The 13,313-nt window shown below is 42.0% G+C and overlaps 1 protein-coding gene across 1 annotated transcript; it reads right to left on the bottom strand.

Moving 5' to 3' along the window:
- Positions 1–1,596: 1,596 nt before the first annotated feature.
- LOC119323484 (protein TONSOKU-like) lies at positions 1,597–12,331 on the bottom strand. Its single transcript, XM_037597156.1, has 20 exons — positions 12,038–12,331; positions 10,251–11,048; positions 9,513–9,689; positions 9,281–9,372; positions 8,415–8,513; positions 7,890–8,335; positions 7,761–7,795; positions 7,334–7,585; positions 6,374–6,521; positions 5,650–5,769; positions 4,309–4,409; positions 4,073–4,196; positions 3,741–3,853; positions 3,538–3,649; positions 3,237–3,341; positions 3,087–3,153; positions 2,884–3,004; positions 2,633–2,803; positions 2,428–2,545; positions 1,597–2,351 (listed from the first exon to the last, which is right to left on the bottom strand). Exons 1-20 carry the CDS (start codon positions 12,329–12,331, stop codon positions 1,828–1,830), a joined length of 4,017 nt encoding a protein of 1,338 aa, XP_037453053.1. The 3' UTR covers positions 1,597–1,827.
- Between the last annotated feature and the right edge of the window lie 982 nt (positions 12,332–13,313).

Here is a 13,313-nt window from a genome sequence, read left to right as displayed (position 1 = left end):
GAAAACGATGGGTTCGCTTGCTCTCTTTTTTGATAAAGAGTGTTTTTATTAACTCAAAAAATAACATCAAGCGGATACAAAGCATGATAAGAAACACCCGACATCTGCATAATTAAGATGCACACAGCCAGACACCAACAATTTGACAAAAAAAATAAAAGAACCAACATATCGATAACTGTAGAGTTATGTAGGACCGACACTATAGCTATGTTGAAGGAGGTGGTGGACCGATCCTAGGATTATGTTGCCACCCATATTGGGTACAAAACTATGGCCACCCGCTTTAACCGCATACACAATGCCTTAAATAGTGGTCGGTGCTTCGTTCAGTGCAGTGTAGACCACATACGAATACGAAGTAAGTGCATACAACGGAAAATGACCTGCACGAGAAGAATTTTTGCCATTGACAAGAACTCATTTCTAAATAGGCAAAGCGACCATAATAAGGCATACGCTCCCACCCTTATTAGCGATCTGAACTTATTTGGAATATCATCCAATCAGTGACCAAAAATATTGGCAACACTTATGGGCGGAAACAAAATTGGACACTATTTAAATGACTGAGTACAAAAACTACACTTGCTTCCTTGCCAATTGTGACGGGCGAGGTTGTCTTTGGTTAGCACAACCCCCTCCGAAGGTACCACATGAAGATCTTAATTTTTAGTGAAATCTTCAACTTCTAAATGTTCTTGTTATTAGCCAGTGGGACCATTGAATCCATGAACGCACGGCACGTAGAGTTGATTGTGAAGGACCCTGATATTGCGAGATTCCAGCGAAACACATCCCTTCATTATGTCAGGTTAATTGAATCCAGTTGGGATAAAATATTGTCATGAGATAGGATGAGGCCAATCAAGTTCCGCCTTAAAGAAATATCCAACGAGAATGAACTAAGCACTTGCGTAAGATTATCATTCTTATCACGAACAAAGTGGCAAAAGGATGGATATTGTTCTCGAAGGCTCGCATTGTCCAGACACTTGTCCTCGAGAAACAAATCTCTGACCCATCAAGATGTTTCTTTGTCGTCATTAAACCAACCAAAAAATGTGAGCCACCAAATTTTCAATAGGCCCGAGACGCGACTTTTTGGCCCAGATACTTACTACACGGCAGGGTTTGCAGATTGTCATCCTCAATTTTGAACATCCATTTACTAAGACATCATCATTAACCTGCAGGTCATGAATGACAAGGCCACAATGGTCTTTTGACCTACAAACCACACTCCATTTGATCAATTTGTACTTTTTATTTTCAATATCTCCTTATCAAAAGAATTTAAATCTTAAATAATTCAGCCTTTGCAACACCACTTTTGAAAGATGAAAAAAAAACATATAAAGAATCATATTTGTCACGAGAATTGATAAAGACCACCACCATTCAATAGAGAGCAACTTTCTTTTTCAACTGTATTCCTCCGAGCGCTACTTCACATGTTTTCTCTCCAGATTAGTCAGACGTCAATAATGTATCAAAATTCTCAAATATTTAATGGAGATATGGCTTTCACACAACAAAACAAGTCAGCGCAATCAGCCACCACCTCAATGGCTTCTTTAAAACAAAACAATTCGCTTTTATCAAAGTTAATATTCATAATATTCTCTTGCTAATGTTTGTTTCACATACAAGTTTTATCTACATTCGTAATATTCCAGCAAACCAGCATAATTTAACCCTGCCGACCTATCTCGGTTAATCACGACGTTAAACTAACAGGCCCTGGTTACCGTTAGTAATAATAGCCCATACAAGTATATGATCCTGGGAACGACTGATCTGACTGACTGGACGGCCAATCCATGTTCACATCTGCAAGTCCCTTCTGCAGCAGGGCTTAAGCCCGCAGCACGTCGCCCCATCCACCGAGAAATGCACCACCTCCTTGCCCACATGCTTCCGGGCCACCCCGTCGCCTCTCGGGCCCGACGCCCAGGCAGAGTACAGCGACTGGACGGCCTCCTCAGACAGCCCGTTCTGGCTGAGGTCGAGCACCCTCAGCTGCTTCGCCGAGACGAGGGCCTCCGCGAGCTCCTGGACAAACTGGCAGCCGGAATAGGAGTTTCGCTGGCAGGAGCTCGCGCAGCTCCTGGCAGGACCAGAAACTGTACGTCGGTCCTCGTTTGCCGCTTCGTCCTCACTGTCCGCCACCACCATCTTCTCCAGATCGACGTTTCCTGGAGCTACATTGTCGCCTGCTTCGGCGTTGTGGCCGTGTCTGTGCTCGGTGCCTGTCGACACATCCTGCATGTCCTCGTCGAAGTGCAGTGTTCTCTCTAGTGCCAGGTTTGCATTCTCGGCCATGCTCAGCTCCTCCAGTTGATCATTCCCTGGAAGGACCAGAAGACTGAGCTTGGCCCAGAAGGCGTTGTTTTGAGTATAATATATAATTGTTCTGTTCCTCACCTGCTAGTGCCTGAATAATTCGAGTAATGCCACCAAGCCCAAGATTGCATCTGTCGATAGTGAGAGATCTAAGGCTGCACTGGGGATTTGCAAGTATTGCCCCAACAGCATCACATCCCTGCATTGTGCAACCTCACAATGTTAAACAAACGACCATGGGGACCAAAATCAGGTAGACCAAATTATCTGAGGATAGGAAGCGAACCTCCATGTTAATGGAATTTCCTCCGAGGTTCAAGTCGAGAATATTAATTCTAGAAAGATTTGTACAGATCTGTGAGAATTCAGGAGTTGTGAGCCCGCAGTTGGATAAATCCAACCTCATCAATTCTTGGGACGCACTAGATAATGCCTCGGTGAGCCTAATTGTTCCTCCCTGCAGAAAGAAATCCACCCATAAGGCATGATGTTCGCTACAAGCTGTAAATACTGACCATATATGGAAAACAGACTCACAGGTCCAATGGAAGTTCCACCTAGCAGATATCCAGATAGACTCAAGGATTGTGCAAGTAGACACAGTTTATCAACAATTAACTTGTTCAGTTTTATACCAGTTAGGCTTAGTTGTGAAAACCTGCAGCGATCAAATCCATAGCTGGTTTATTATTTCACCACAATTCATAGCTGTCAACAGTGATGGAACAATGTCTGCCAACCTTTTCAAAGAAGCCAGTTTGGAGAGAAGGTTAAGCATTGTGTTGCCAGAAATTGGATTGTTTTTTCCTGTCAAAGGTATGGAATTTTGAAGATGGCAACCGTTTATACATGACGATGGCTAGTTATATACAACAGAGGCAACAAAGTACCTATCGAGAGATGTGAAAGGACCGAGCCTTCATGTAGTGCATCTGCCATTTTCTGAACTGTTCTTGATGTGATAGAACACTGCTCAACATCCAAGCTATATAGTGCTGTCACGAATGGAAACAAAACATGCATTCTGTAAGAGGAAAGTAATGGTGCACACTGAGAAAAAACAAGATGGCAAAAGCTCCCAAAGGTGCAAACAAAGGTCTGCTGTTGCAGATAAACACATAAGGCCTATTGTTTCTGCAGCCCCATAAACATACAACGCACTTGATACTGGGTATTGAGACTCACACATACCTTTGCACTTCTGTAAGATTGTGAAAAGATAAGAGCTGCAACCATCTGTCAGGCGATTCCCAGCCAGATTAAGTACTTCCAGCCGTTCAGTCATAACAGCACACTCACAGATCTGTTCATCAGTAAATTATGGACCAAATATGAATTCAGAACTAACTGTCATTCCACTTTGATATCCAGGTTTCTGTGATAGGAAAAAACACCTGAAATAAAGCAGTTGGACCAAATCGATTGCAATGCAAATCCAGTGTCAAGCCACCATATGTTTGGGATGACGAAGCAAATATTTGTTGAAGGCTTTCAATTGTTTCGTTTCCTGCAATTCATACAAATGAATGCTTAATCAGTCTACGATGATCCTTTAAGGATAGTCTAGGGTGTACAGGTGACTAATGCAGCACACTCTGTGTCACAGAGCTAAAGGTGCTTTCCATTTACCTATTAAGTCTATAACTGATTAACTGTCTTTCTGCCAAACTCGTGATGCTTAAATTAAACACATACAGAAATAAGCAGAGATACTGAAAAATGATACCTAGCATGTTATGAGAAAGATCCAACATGGCTATTGTTTTATGTGATCTTAGGGCTTCAAGAAGAGGTGAAATTGACAAATCTTGCAGTCCACAATCAGACAGAATGATTTCATCTTCAGAGACCTGTTGTTGGGAAACAGAAGGTCAGTAGAACATATTTAGCTTTGACAAGTTAGTCAGACCTGATTTACAAAATTATAAATGAAAACAAGTAATATAAATCCAACAAACTTACTTCAAGATTATACAATTTTTTCAATAGCTTCTTATTTGGTGCTTCTGAGGACTTTGTACAGAAATCAACGTACAATTTCATCAACCGCTTTGGCACCCAATCTTCATAAGAAATATGGACATTAGACTTTTAATAGAATATATCGGCATGCAGCACAAGAAATTATACATGAAACCAAGCAGCTACAAGTGCTGAGTAAAATTTGTCTGTATAGAGAGCACAGGTGAGCACAACGAAACCAACACAAGTCTTGCTTCAGCATTGAAAAAACACAAATATAAAGTAAAGCAAGTAGATGAATTTAACCAAACACTTGTTTTCAAGCAGAAACTCCGCCTATGTCTTTTATGCATAGCCGGTCCCAAGCCCGGGTATAGGAGGAGGGTTGTGATAGGCTTGGCGAGCCAACGTAAAAACTAACCAGTCCCATGGGTATGAAACCTATTTGAGCGAGAGCAGTACTAGGATGTGTGACCTCTTGGGAAGTCCTCGTGAAAGGGTTTCATATATAAGGGTTGTCATAGGCTTGGCGAGCCAACATAAAAACTAGCCAGTCCTTTGGGTATGAAACCCATTTGGGCGAGAGTCGTACTAGGATGGGTGACCTCCTGGGAAGTTCTCGTGAAAGGGTTTCATATCTAGCCTACCCCAACTTGTTTGGGACAAAAGGTTTAGAAGAAGAAGAAGAAGAAGAAGAAGAAGAAGAAGAAGAAAAAGACTTGCTTTCAAGCAGAAGAGCTCAAAACTTCAGTGAACCAAACCCTTTCCCTTACAAAAAAGGTTTAACTCATCAGCCCTTTACATGTGTCAATGACAGACCAACGTGTCATAAGAAACAAACCCAGATTGAATGCTGCTGAGATTGCAATCAGAAACTTGGGAGTTAGGTAGGTGTCATTTTTTGCTACATTAAAATTTAACCAGTAGCATAACCAGCATAATTGTACATATATATAATTTAAACTCCTATGAGCTAGTGCAGCACAACTACAGATACATTTTGAAACTTTGTGCAAATTGTGAGGGAGACTTCTGGACTTTAAATAAGCACTGTTGTATTTGACAATTCAGATTATTTAGCATACAGAAAAATGCATTCAGTAATTTCACATTCCCCGCTATTTTAGGCTATTAGCACGAAGAATATAGAACCAAACAACCATAATGTATTGTGCTCAGTTTACTTCAATCATCAAATGAGTGTCCCTTAAATAATTAATGCATATTCAACGCCAACAAAAAGGATGCCAAAATCAAAATGATGCTCATAGGTCCTAGAGACATAAGACTCATGCAACAACAGCAGTTCTATGAACAAAGTTGAGTACGCTGAACCCATACCATCAACAAAAGCCTCAATGCACTTCTGTTCAGAAGCAAGTTGGCCAATATAATCAATTGATTCTGCACCATCCAGTACATTCCCACAACACTTGAGCTCCCCAATAATAGGCAACAAGCCTACAAAATAAGATAAATGTAAGTTCCAACAGAAAAGAAAGAAACAAGAGGTTGTTCCCTAGCAAATATGACACCGTAAGAACCACAAGAACTAACCCACCGCAAACTGTCTCCTGTAACATATTAGGCACATACATAAATCTTGGATAAATAGCCAAGACATGGTATACACAGAGTTTATTCTCACGTACTGGAAAACATGTTACTAGGGAACAATAACTGTATTTCCAGATAAGCTGAACAGTTGATACAGTTCAAGAACTGAACAATCAGATATGTATTGCTGGACAAATGGGCCAAATATCACAACGCATGCATATAACAGCTGAAGGAAGAACCGAAGAATGCATCGCCACAAGGACATTCTACATTTCTTCAACAACACCACAAGATAACTAGATAAGAGTAATGGTAAAAGTTATGGAGATGGCTTATCAAGTTCACATCCCTCCCTCTACCTCCAATATTTTAATAATGAGAATATTAAAGGCGAAGCCACTGGCATAGAAGATTGAATACAATTCCCATCACAGAAAATATTGCAAAAAAAAAACTTAATGGGCATACTGCATGACTTGTCAAAATTTAGGAAACAAGGGCAAACCTTTGGAGCTCTTTTCATCAGGAATCTGAAGGTGGTATACACATGCCACTTCAACTTTAAGAGACTCAATGTTAAAAGCAGCCTCACATATGCAAGCATTTAAATCCAAATACACCAGATGCTGACCAATTCTGAACACCAAGTGTTGCTGCAATTAAGGATCTCATCATATTTAATAATTTAAATCACAGACCACAACGAATATCCATAACTGGAGCAGTTGTTGTACTCGCAAGTAACAGCGCTAAGAACTACATCTAGATCACTTCTAGATTTCGAATCGACACAAGTGGAATGTTTCAGATGATCTGAAAACAAATCCTAGATAAGCTCCAATGTGAATATGGGACACAGCTCGCTTCAACAAAAAAAGAGTTTTGACATGTAGGAACTGTACAGCACTTATACACATCGAGAGTAGTGTCAATCAAGGGTAGGTTCACATGTCAACTGCCTGCCCTGTGATTGATATTTCTAAGTGTTCTGCAAATAGTAGCTTAAGACAAGTTTAACTTGCATTGAGTGTCTACAGTGGCGGAGCTACAGACATGCTGGGCGGGCCAGGCTAAAGGAAAGCCCAAAATGTTCTCACATGGCCCATTTTGCTCACACTTCACTGATTTCTTCCTGGGCTGGCTGGGCTGGGCTGGCCATGGCCTTGTTTTACTTGCACACAGCTCCGCCACTGAGTGTCTGGTTCATGCAACAAACAGAAAAGGAAAGTACGAACATATGGACATTCAAAAGTTAACGCTGGATGTCAGAAAATAAACGTTCCATTTGACATATGGATCCCTTCTAATGTATTTCACCACTCAATGACATCTAAAGTGGTGAAGTTACCAGCTGAAAAAGGCATTGTGGAATCTCCAATTAACAAAAAGGATAGAGCAACGGAAAGCACAATCGCCATATGCTTTTTAGCGATCCTGGAAAGACTAAATTTGGAATAATACTTACATGATCAGCATCTGTGGATAGGAGGCCAACAGCATTTTGACCATGTGGTTGACTATGAGATGCAGGAGTACAAATTCTGGAACCACTTGCTGCTGGCTTGGATGAAGACACCTTTCGTCCACTAGAAGCTCCTATTTCCAGTCCATCATTACCATGACCAGTGGGGCTACTTGATTTGAATGAGCATATACTTTCCTCAGCCGGGCAGGGTGTGCAGATACTGTACACATCCCTAGGTTCAGTAGGGTCTACCTGCAGATGAGTACTAGTTATCGCTCAAAAGAAATAAAAACAATCACCATCTCTTTAAGTTTTTACCAACATCTGATGGGATACATGGTAACGAACATATGTAAGAAAAATAATATCTCTCGACATATCAAGAATGTAAAATTATATAAATCTCAAGAGATAAGCTTTGTATAACCTGATTCCTGTTGTTTGCTCCATTTGCTATGTCCTCTGTTGGTCATAGAAAAATGTATGCAAAATAATTAGGAGACAGTTACCAGGCATTCCAAAAACTAAAGGTGTACAATGCTCATAAGTCATGCACCTGATGTAGACAGACTATCTGTTCGATTAGTTCGCTTCTTTTTTGATTGATCAATTTCAGGACTCTCATCAGCTTCATCGTCTGATATAAACACACGGACACGTCTTTTACCAGACTGGTTACTGCATGATTTACTTAAAACTTCTCTAGTGCGCTCATCGATATCACATGATCTATCAACCTTCTTCTGGATGCTATGTATCTTGGATGCCTTCGTATTGGATGAGCTCCTACTTCTATGAACCAGTGAAGCAAGAACAACATGATCATCAGGTTCCTCAGAATATGTATTTGCAGCATGCTCACCACTGTCCTCTTGATCAAGCATTTTATCAGATGCATCACCACCTTCAGATTCAGTTTCTGAGCAATAATCACTTACAGTATCCCTTGCTCCATGCTGATTCAATTTTTGCTTCAAGTTATCTATTTTTTCATGTACCTTCCTGAAGAAAAAATAAATCCATTTTATGACAGGTCTGGATAAATTAGCTTTCTTCTATCCAACATCTGTACGTAACTTACTTGGCATCTTCTACACTATCAAACCTGACCATGTGACTGTAATGCATGTTCTCGAGGGCAGAAAGTTGCACATTTGGCAGATTCCCTTCCACAGCAATTCTGAATATCATTGAAATGCAAGTATCAGAATCTATAGGTGGAGGTAAAACGCCATGATGACCACATGCATTTCCAGACTTACCAGAACATTTACCAGATAGATAATAGATCACATGTACACATACACAAGAGAAAAACATGGCACAAAACTAGAACAACAGTATGGCATTGAAAATAATAATTACCACAGTACCCTAGCTAAGTAGCAATACAGATAAAAGGCACATGTTTAAACTTCCTTGGGCATTTTATACAGCCCATCCTACAGGACATATTATATTAGTCTATAATGGTCCACAGTTCTGGCCAGTTATGTTAATAATAAGATTTCAAAATTGTTGTGTGGTGCCCTTGTAGGTCTGTCACTACAAGTCATTTTCTCAAAGCAAACTACACATGATTACAATACCTTGTGTAGGAGTATGTGTTTGAATGCTCAGCATCTTCGATGTATGCAAAAGGGTTAAGTTGTTTGACATGTGTTGGACATTGTACAGAACTCATGCACAGCCTCAATTAGGATATATGGCTGCCACAGAATACTGGCACTCCATATTCTTAACAGGCTTTCAAAATTGTGTCATTGTTCATATATCAGCAATAGGGTGTTTCAGTGGATCAAAACAACATGTTCGTAGATAAGCCACCCATGTCATAACCTAGGTGCTCTTTGTAACCACTAAAATTTAATCTGCCATATTTCTACTTTGCAAGATTGCGAGTGTGTTTGAATAATTATTGTAGATAAGAAGGCACGGAGATATTGCCTGTAGCCTTCTTCAAAAGCTTGCAACGCACCAGCCCAGTCACCACAAGAATCAAGAACATTACCAATGTTCACTTTTGCCAATGCTTGCCCCTGAAATTTCATGTATCCAAGGTGAGCAGGATATGGAACTGTTAGCACCAAATAGAAGTTTGCAAACAGGAAGGTAGTTTTATTATTAGGTAGCAGGAATGCCAGCATAAAAAAATATAACTAAGGGAACATAAACTAACCTCTAAGTTTCCAATCGATCGATACATGTTCCAGCTTTTCATGTACCATTTACGAGCTTTGCCGAAGATTCTAAGCTTTTGGTATGATTCTCCTATGGACAAAAGAGCATCACTCTGTTTTTCCTTCTCACGAAGTTCATTTGTTACTCTCTTTTTCCCTTTCGAAAATTCCTTGTGCTGGAAAGCAAATAATTTATATCAGAATTAAGACATTTGCGTATTTTCATCACTGCCGCCTAATAATTAATGTTATTTGAGTATGCAGAGGCACACTCAGCATGTTTTGTTTTTTCACCTTTGATTCGTCAGAACTGTTTTTCAACTTCAGTTCTGAAATTTGAACCAAGATTTTGTTCACCAATTGAAAATAAACAATAATTTATCAATCCCTTTCAGTCCTTAGTGCAATGCAAAAACATGTAAAAATCTACATGCAGTTCAGCAAGTGCCTGTACAAAATAGAGTCAAATAAATTCAGCATAACATGAATAGTTGGGACTCTGGAACATGTGCAGAATAATTCTGACAGGAGGCTTATAATAAAACATGGATATTTATTTTGACTTAAAGATAGCATCTAACGAGGTACTCTACCGTCATCCACAGGATTGGCCAAGTCAACCAAACCGTTAAAATTATGTCCAGTTATGCATAAATGTCAGAACAATACTGGAACATTTTTCTAAATAGAATTTAAGTTCAGATAGTTAGATACTGCTCACTTCACTAAACACTTACTTTTGGCCATGCAGATATCATTCTTGCCTTTTCAATAAGATTATCCAGCCATGCATGCTGCTCACAGAGGAGTTTTCTCTCGTTCGATGTTCCACGAGCATCAGAAGTATCTCTGACAAGCTTTTTCAGTTTCTGCTCATCTTTCTTCAACTCTTCAAGAACTTCAGCTGCTTTCGTAACAGTTTCAATATTCTGATGAATTTGATCAACTAGTGCATCTTCATCTTCCAAACCCTTTGTTATTTGAAGGGCTTTTTCGTAGCAAAGTTTTGCATCTCCATACTTTTGAATCCGAGAATGCAACTCCCCCAGATTTATAAATCCCTTTGCCTCACCTTGAATATGGTCTATGTTTCTACATATAGCTATGTCCTTCTCAATATGAACCTTGGCTTTGTTCCAGTTGCGTAACTCAGTATAAACATTTCCTAGATTATGATGGAGCCTAGTGCGAGCATCATCATACTGATTTACCTCTTCTTCATCACAAATTTTCAAACCCTGGTTAAGTAGTTGCTCAGCTTCTTCAAGGTTATCAAGATCTAGTTCAAGCATGCCCAAATTATTGTATGAGTCAATGAGCTCCTTCAGGTAGGGTGATTTTCCAGACGGGGCATTCTCTCTTAGACCCTTTACCAGTTTCATGGCAGCTTTGAAATACTTCTTGGCATTCCTTATGGCACTGTGGTCGTTTTCAGAACTTAGAAGGATTTCATGGTAGGTCCTCCCAAGCTGGGTACAAGCTCGCTGCTCCTCAACAAGGTTCTCGGTTTCCTTGGCAAGTTGTAGGTGCTTCTTCTGTGAAGCATGCAAACATCGAGGAAAAAGGACATGAGTTGATGACTTGATGTAGTAGAAACCAACCCAGATAGTTTGGGTTAAAAAGGTAACTGTGAACATTACCTAAATAAACAACAGAAACGAAACAAGAGATCAGACCTTATTACACAAGCGTAGTGAGCAAATAACCAAAAATGTCATATTTTGGTTTGTAGTTTTGTATTCTAACAGGCCTGGTATATTCAGATTCAGGGTATAATAACAGTTAGCTTTTCACCCTCATTTTCCAAAAAGGTTTAACCTGGTTGTGGTATGGATGGTTACTGAAAGGTCAAATGGAAGTTTGAAGCAACTAACTAAACTAACAGTATGGCCTCAGCAAAAAAAAAACTAACAATATGGGACTAAACTCATCAGCAGCAGGCATCCACAAATACGCCAACTTGTGCCTTGGAGAATGGTCTCACGTGCAGCATCCGCAACTATGGTCACTGAATGTGAGGTGCTAGTTTATTTATTATCATTTGACATATTAACACCAGTGAACTTTACTAGCAAATCTACACAGCTCAACACTAGGTGCACCCACAACCTCTGCTGACAGATGAGTCGATCTACAAAAACACCGCAGGGCGTATTGAAACCAGCAAAAGTCGAGCCAAATTATGCCCAGCAGGACAGCACTAAACATTTGAAATGTGTGGTCAGAACAAAGTTTGATGTAACTTATATCCAATTCTTTCAACAGCCTAACCTAATGTTTGTCACTAAGAAGTTCAATCAAACGGTCAAATCAAAGTTCTACCGTTGCTGATATACTGCAATGATCCGAACGCATTGTAAACACTGATACTTGGGCAAAATAACACAGTAACATTCTACAGCCCAAAATCCTAATTCGAAATAGCCGGCTCGACCCAAATCCGATGCCGCTAGACAAGCTCGGGCATCCGATCCGGCCAGGCGCGGGCGATTTTGGTTCCGGGAGCGGTGGCGGGCGGGCGTACCTGGTAGGTGAGGGCCTGGGAGAATTGGGCGAGGCGGAGGTGGACCTCCCCGAGCGACTGGCAGGACTCGAGCAGGTGGCGCTGCGGGAGGTACTTGACGGTGACGTCGTAGTCGCGGCGCAGCCAGCGGAGCGCCTCCACGTACTCGCCGCGGCGCTTGTGAATGTCGCCGATGACGTTGGCCCACCGCGCCTCCTCCTCCCGGTTCCCCTCCGACACCGCCTCCCGGTACCCGCGCTTCGCGCCCCTCAGCTCCTCCTCCTCCTCCCTCGCCCGCCCGCCGCCGCGCCCCATCCCCCCCGCCGCGCGCGCTAGGGTTCCGGCCTGGACTTTCTTTTTTTGTTCCCCCTCTCTTCCCCCCTTCCTCGCCTCCGGGTTTGGGGATTTCCGGAGGGGTGAAATGGAGGGAGGGAGGGAGCCTCGTCCCGCCAAAATGTTTCGGGGGCGCCGTCCTGTTGCTCTTCTTGGGCCGTGCTAGAGTTGGGCCGTCATCATTCACCTGAGGACTGCACCAGCTAAAAGCCCAAAAACCATTTCCAGTCTGCTGGGTTTGTGTTTTTTTTTTCTCTTCTCATCTCAGAGGAAACTGCATAGGGTGACAGTGCGTTTTTTTCTCTTTTCTTTTTTTCTTATTGTTAGGGCGATAGCGTGTGTTTTCGACAAGGAGGGTGACAGTGCGTGTGTTGGAGTGTTGAAAAAACAAGCCAAAAAGGCCAAATATGCAACATCTTTGGATGGGTTTTTCTTTGATGCGTGTCGGGGTACGTTACGTATGTGACTTTTTGATCATGGTAAATTGCCTCCGGGAAAGACCAAGACCAGCTGAAAAGTTTCTGACCGTCGAGACGAGAGGGCCAATTGGGTTGCGAAAATGTGGTGCTGATACTCAGACGACTGAAGAAACAGTAATTTCCGTTTAGTTTATGCTTCTGGCCAACCAGTCAGTCGGTCGGTCCTGGCGTTTTCGCATCCCCTAGGCGCTATGCTAGAGGCTAGGGCCAGCTAGCGGCCACCGGAGCGGAGGACGGCAAAGCCAAACGCGCCACCGCATGCAGCGACTCTTCTTACCGGCGCCCGCTCAGTGCTCCGCCCACGACACGTACGTACGGCGGCCACCGACCGGAGCGACGGCGTCAGTCCGTTCCTAGTACTTCCACGGTGCCCGGCATGCCTCGTACGCGCTCACGTTCCCCGTCCTGCGCATGTCGGGTCCAGTCGCGGCGTATGGGCCGGTGCTTCCTTTTTCCTCGTACGGAGCATACTACGACAATGGGGT

Source organism: Triticum dicoccoides, chromosome 6B (assembly GCF_002162155.2).
Source record: "Triticum dicoccoides isolate Atlit2015 ecotype Zavitan chromosome 6B, WEW_v2.0, whole genome shotgun sequence".
In the NCBI taxonomy this organism is placed as follows: Eukaryota; Viridiplantae; Streptophyta; class Magnoliopsida; order Poales; family Poaceae; genus Triticum; species Triticum dicoccoides.
Note: the sequence above shows the minus strand (reverse complement) of the source record. Positions and strands in the feature narration are given on the sequence as shown.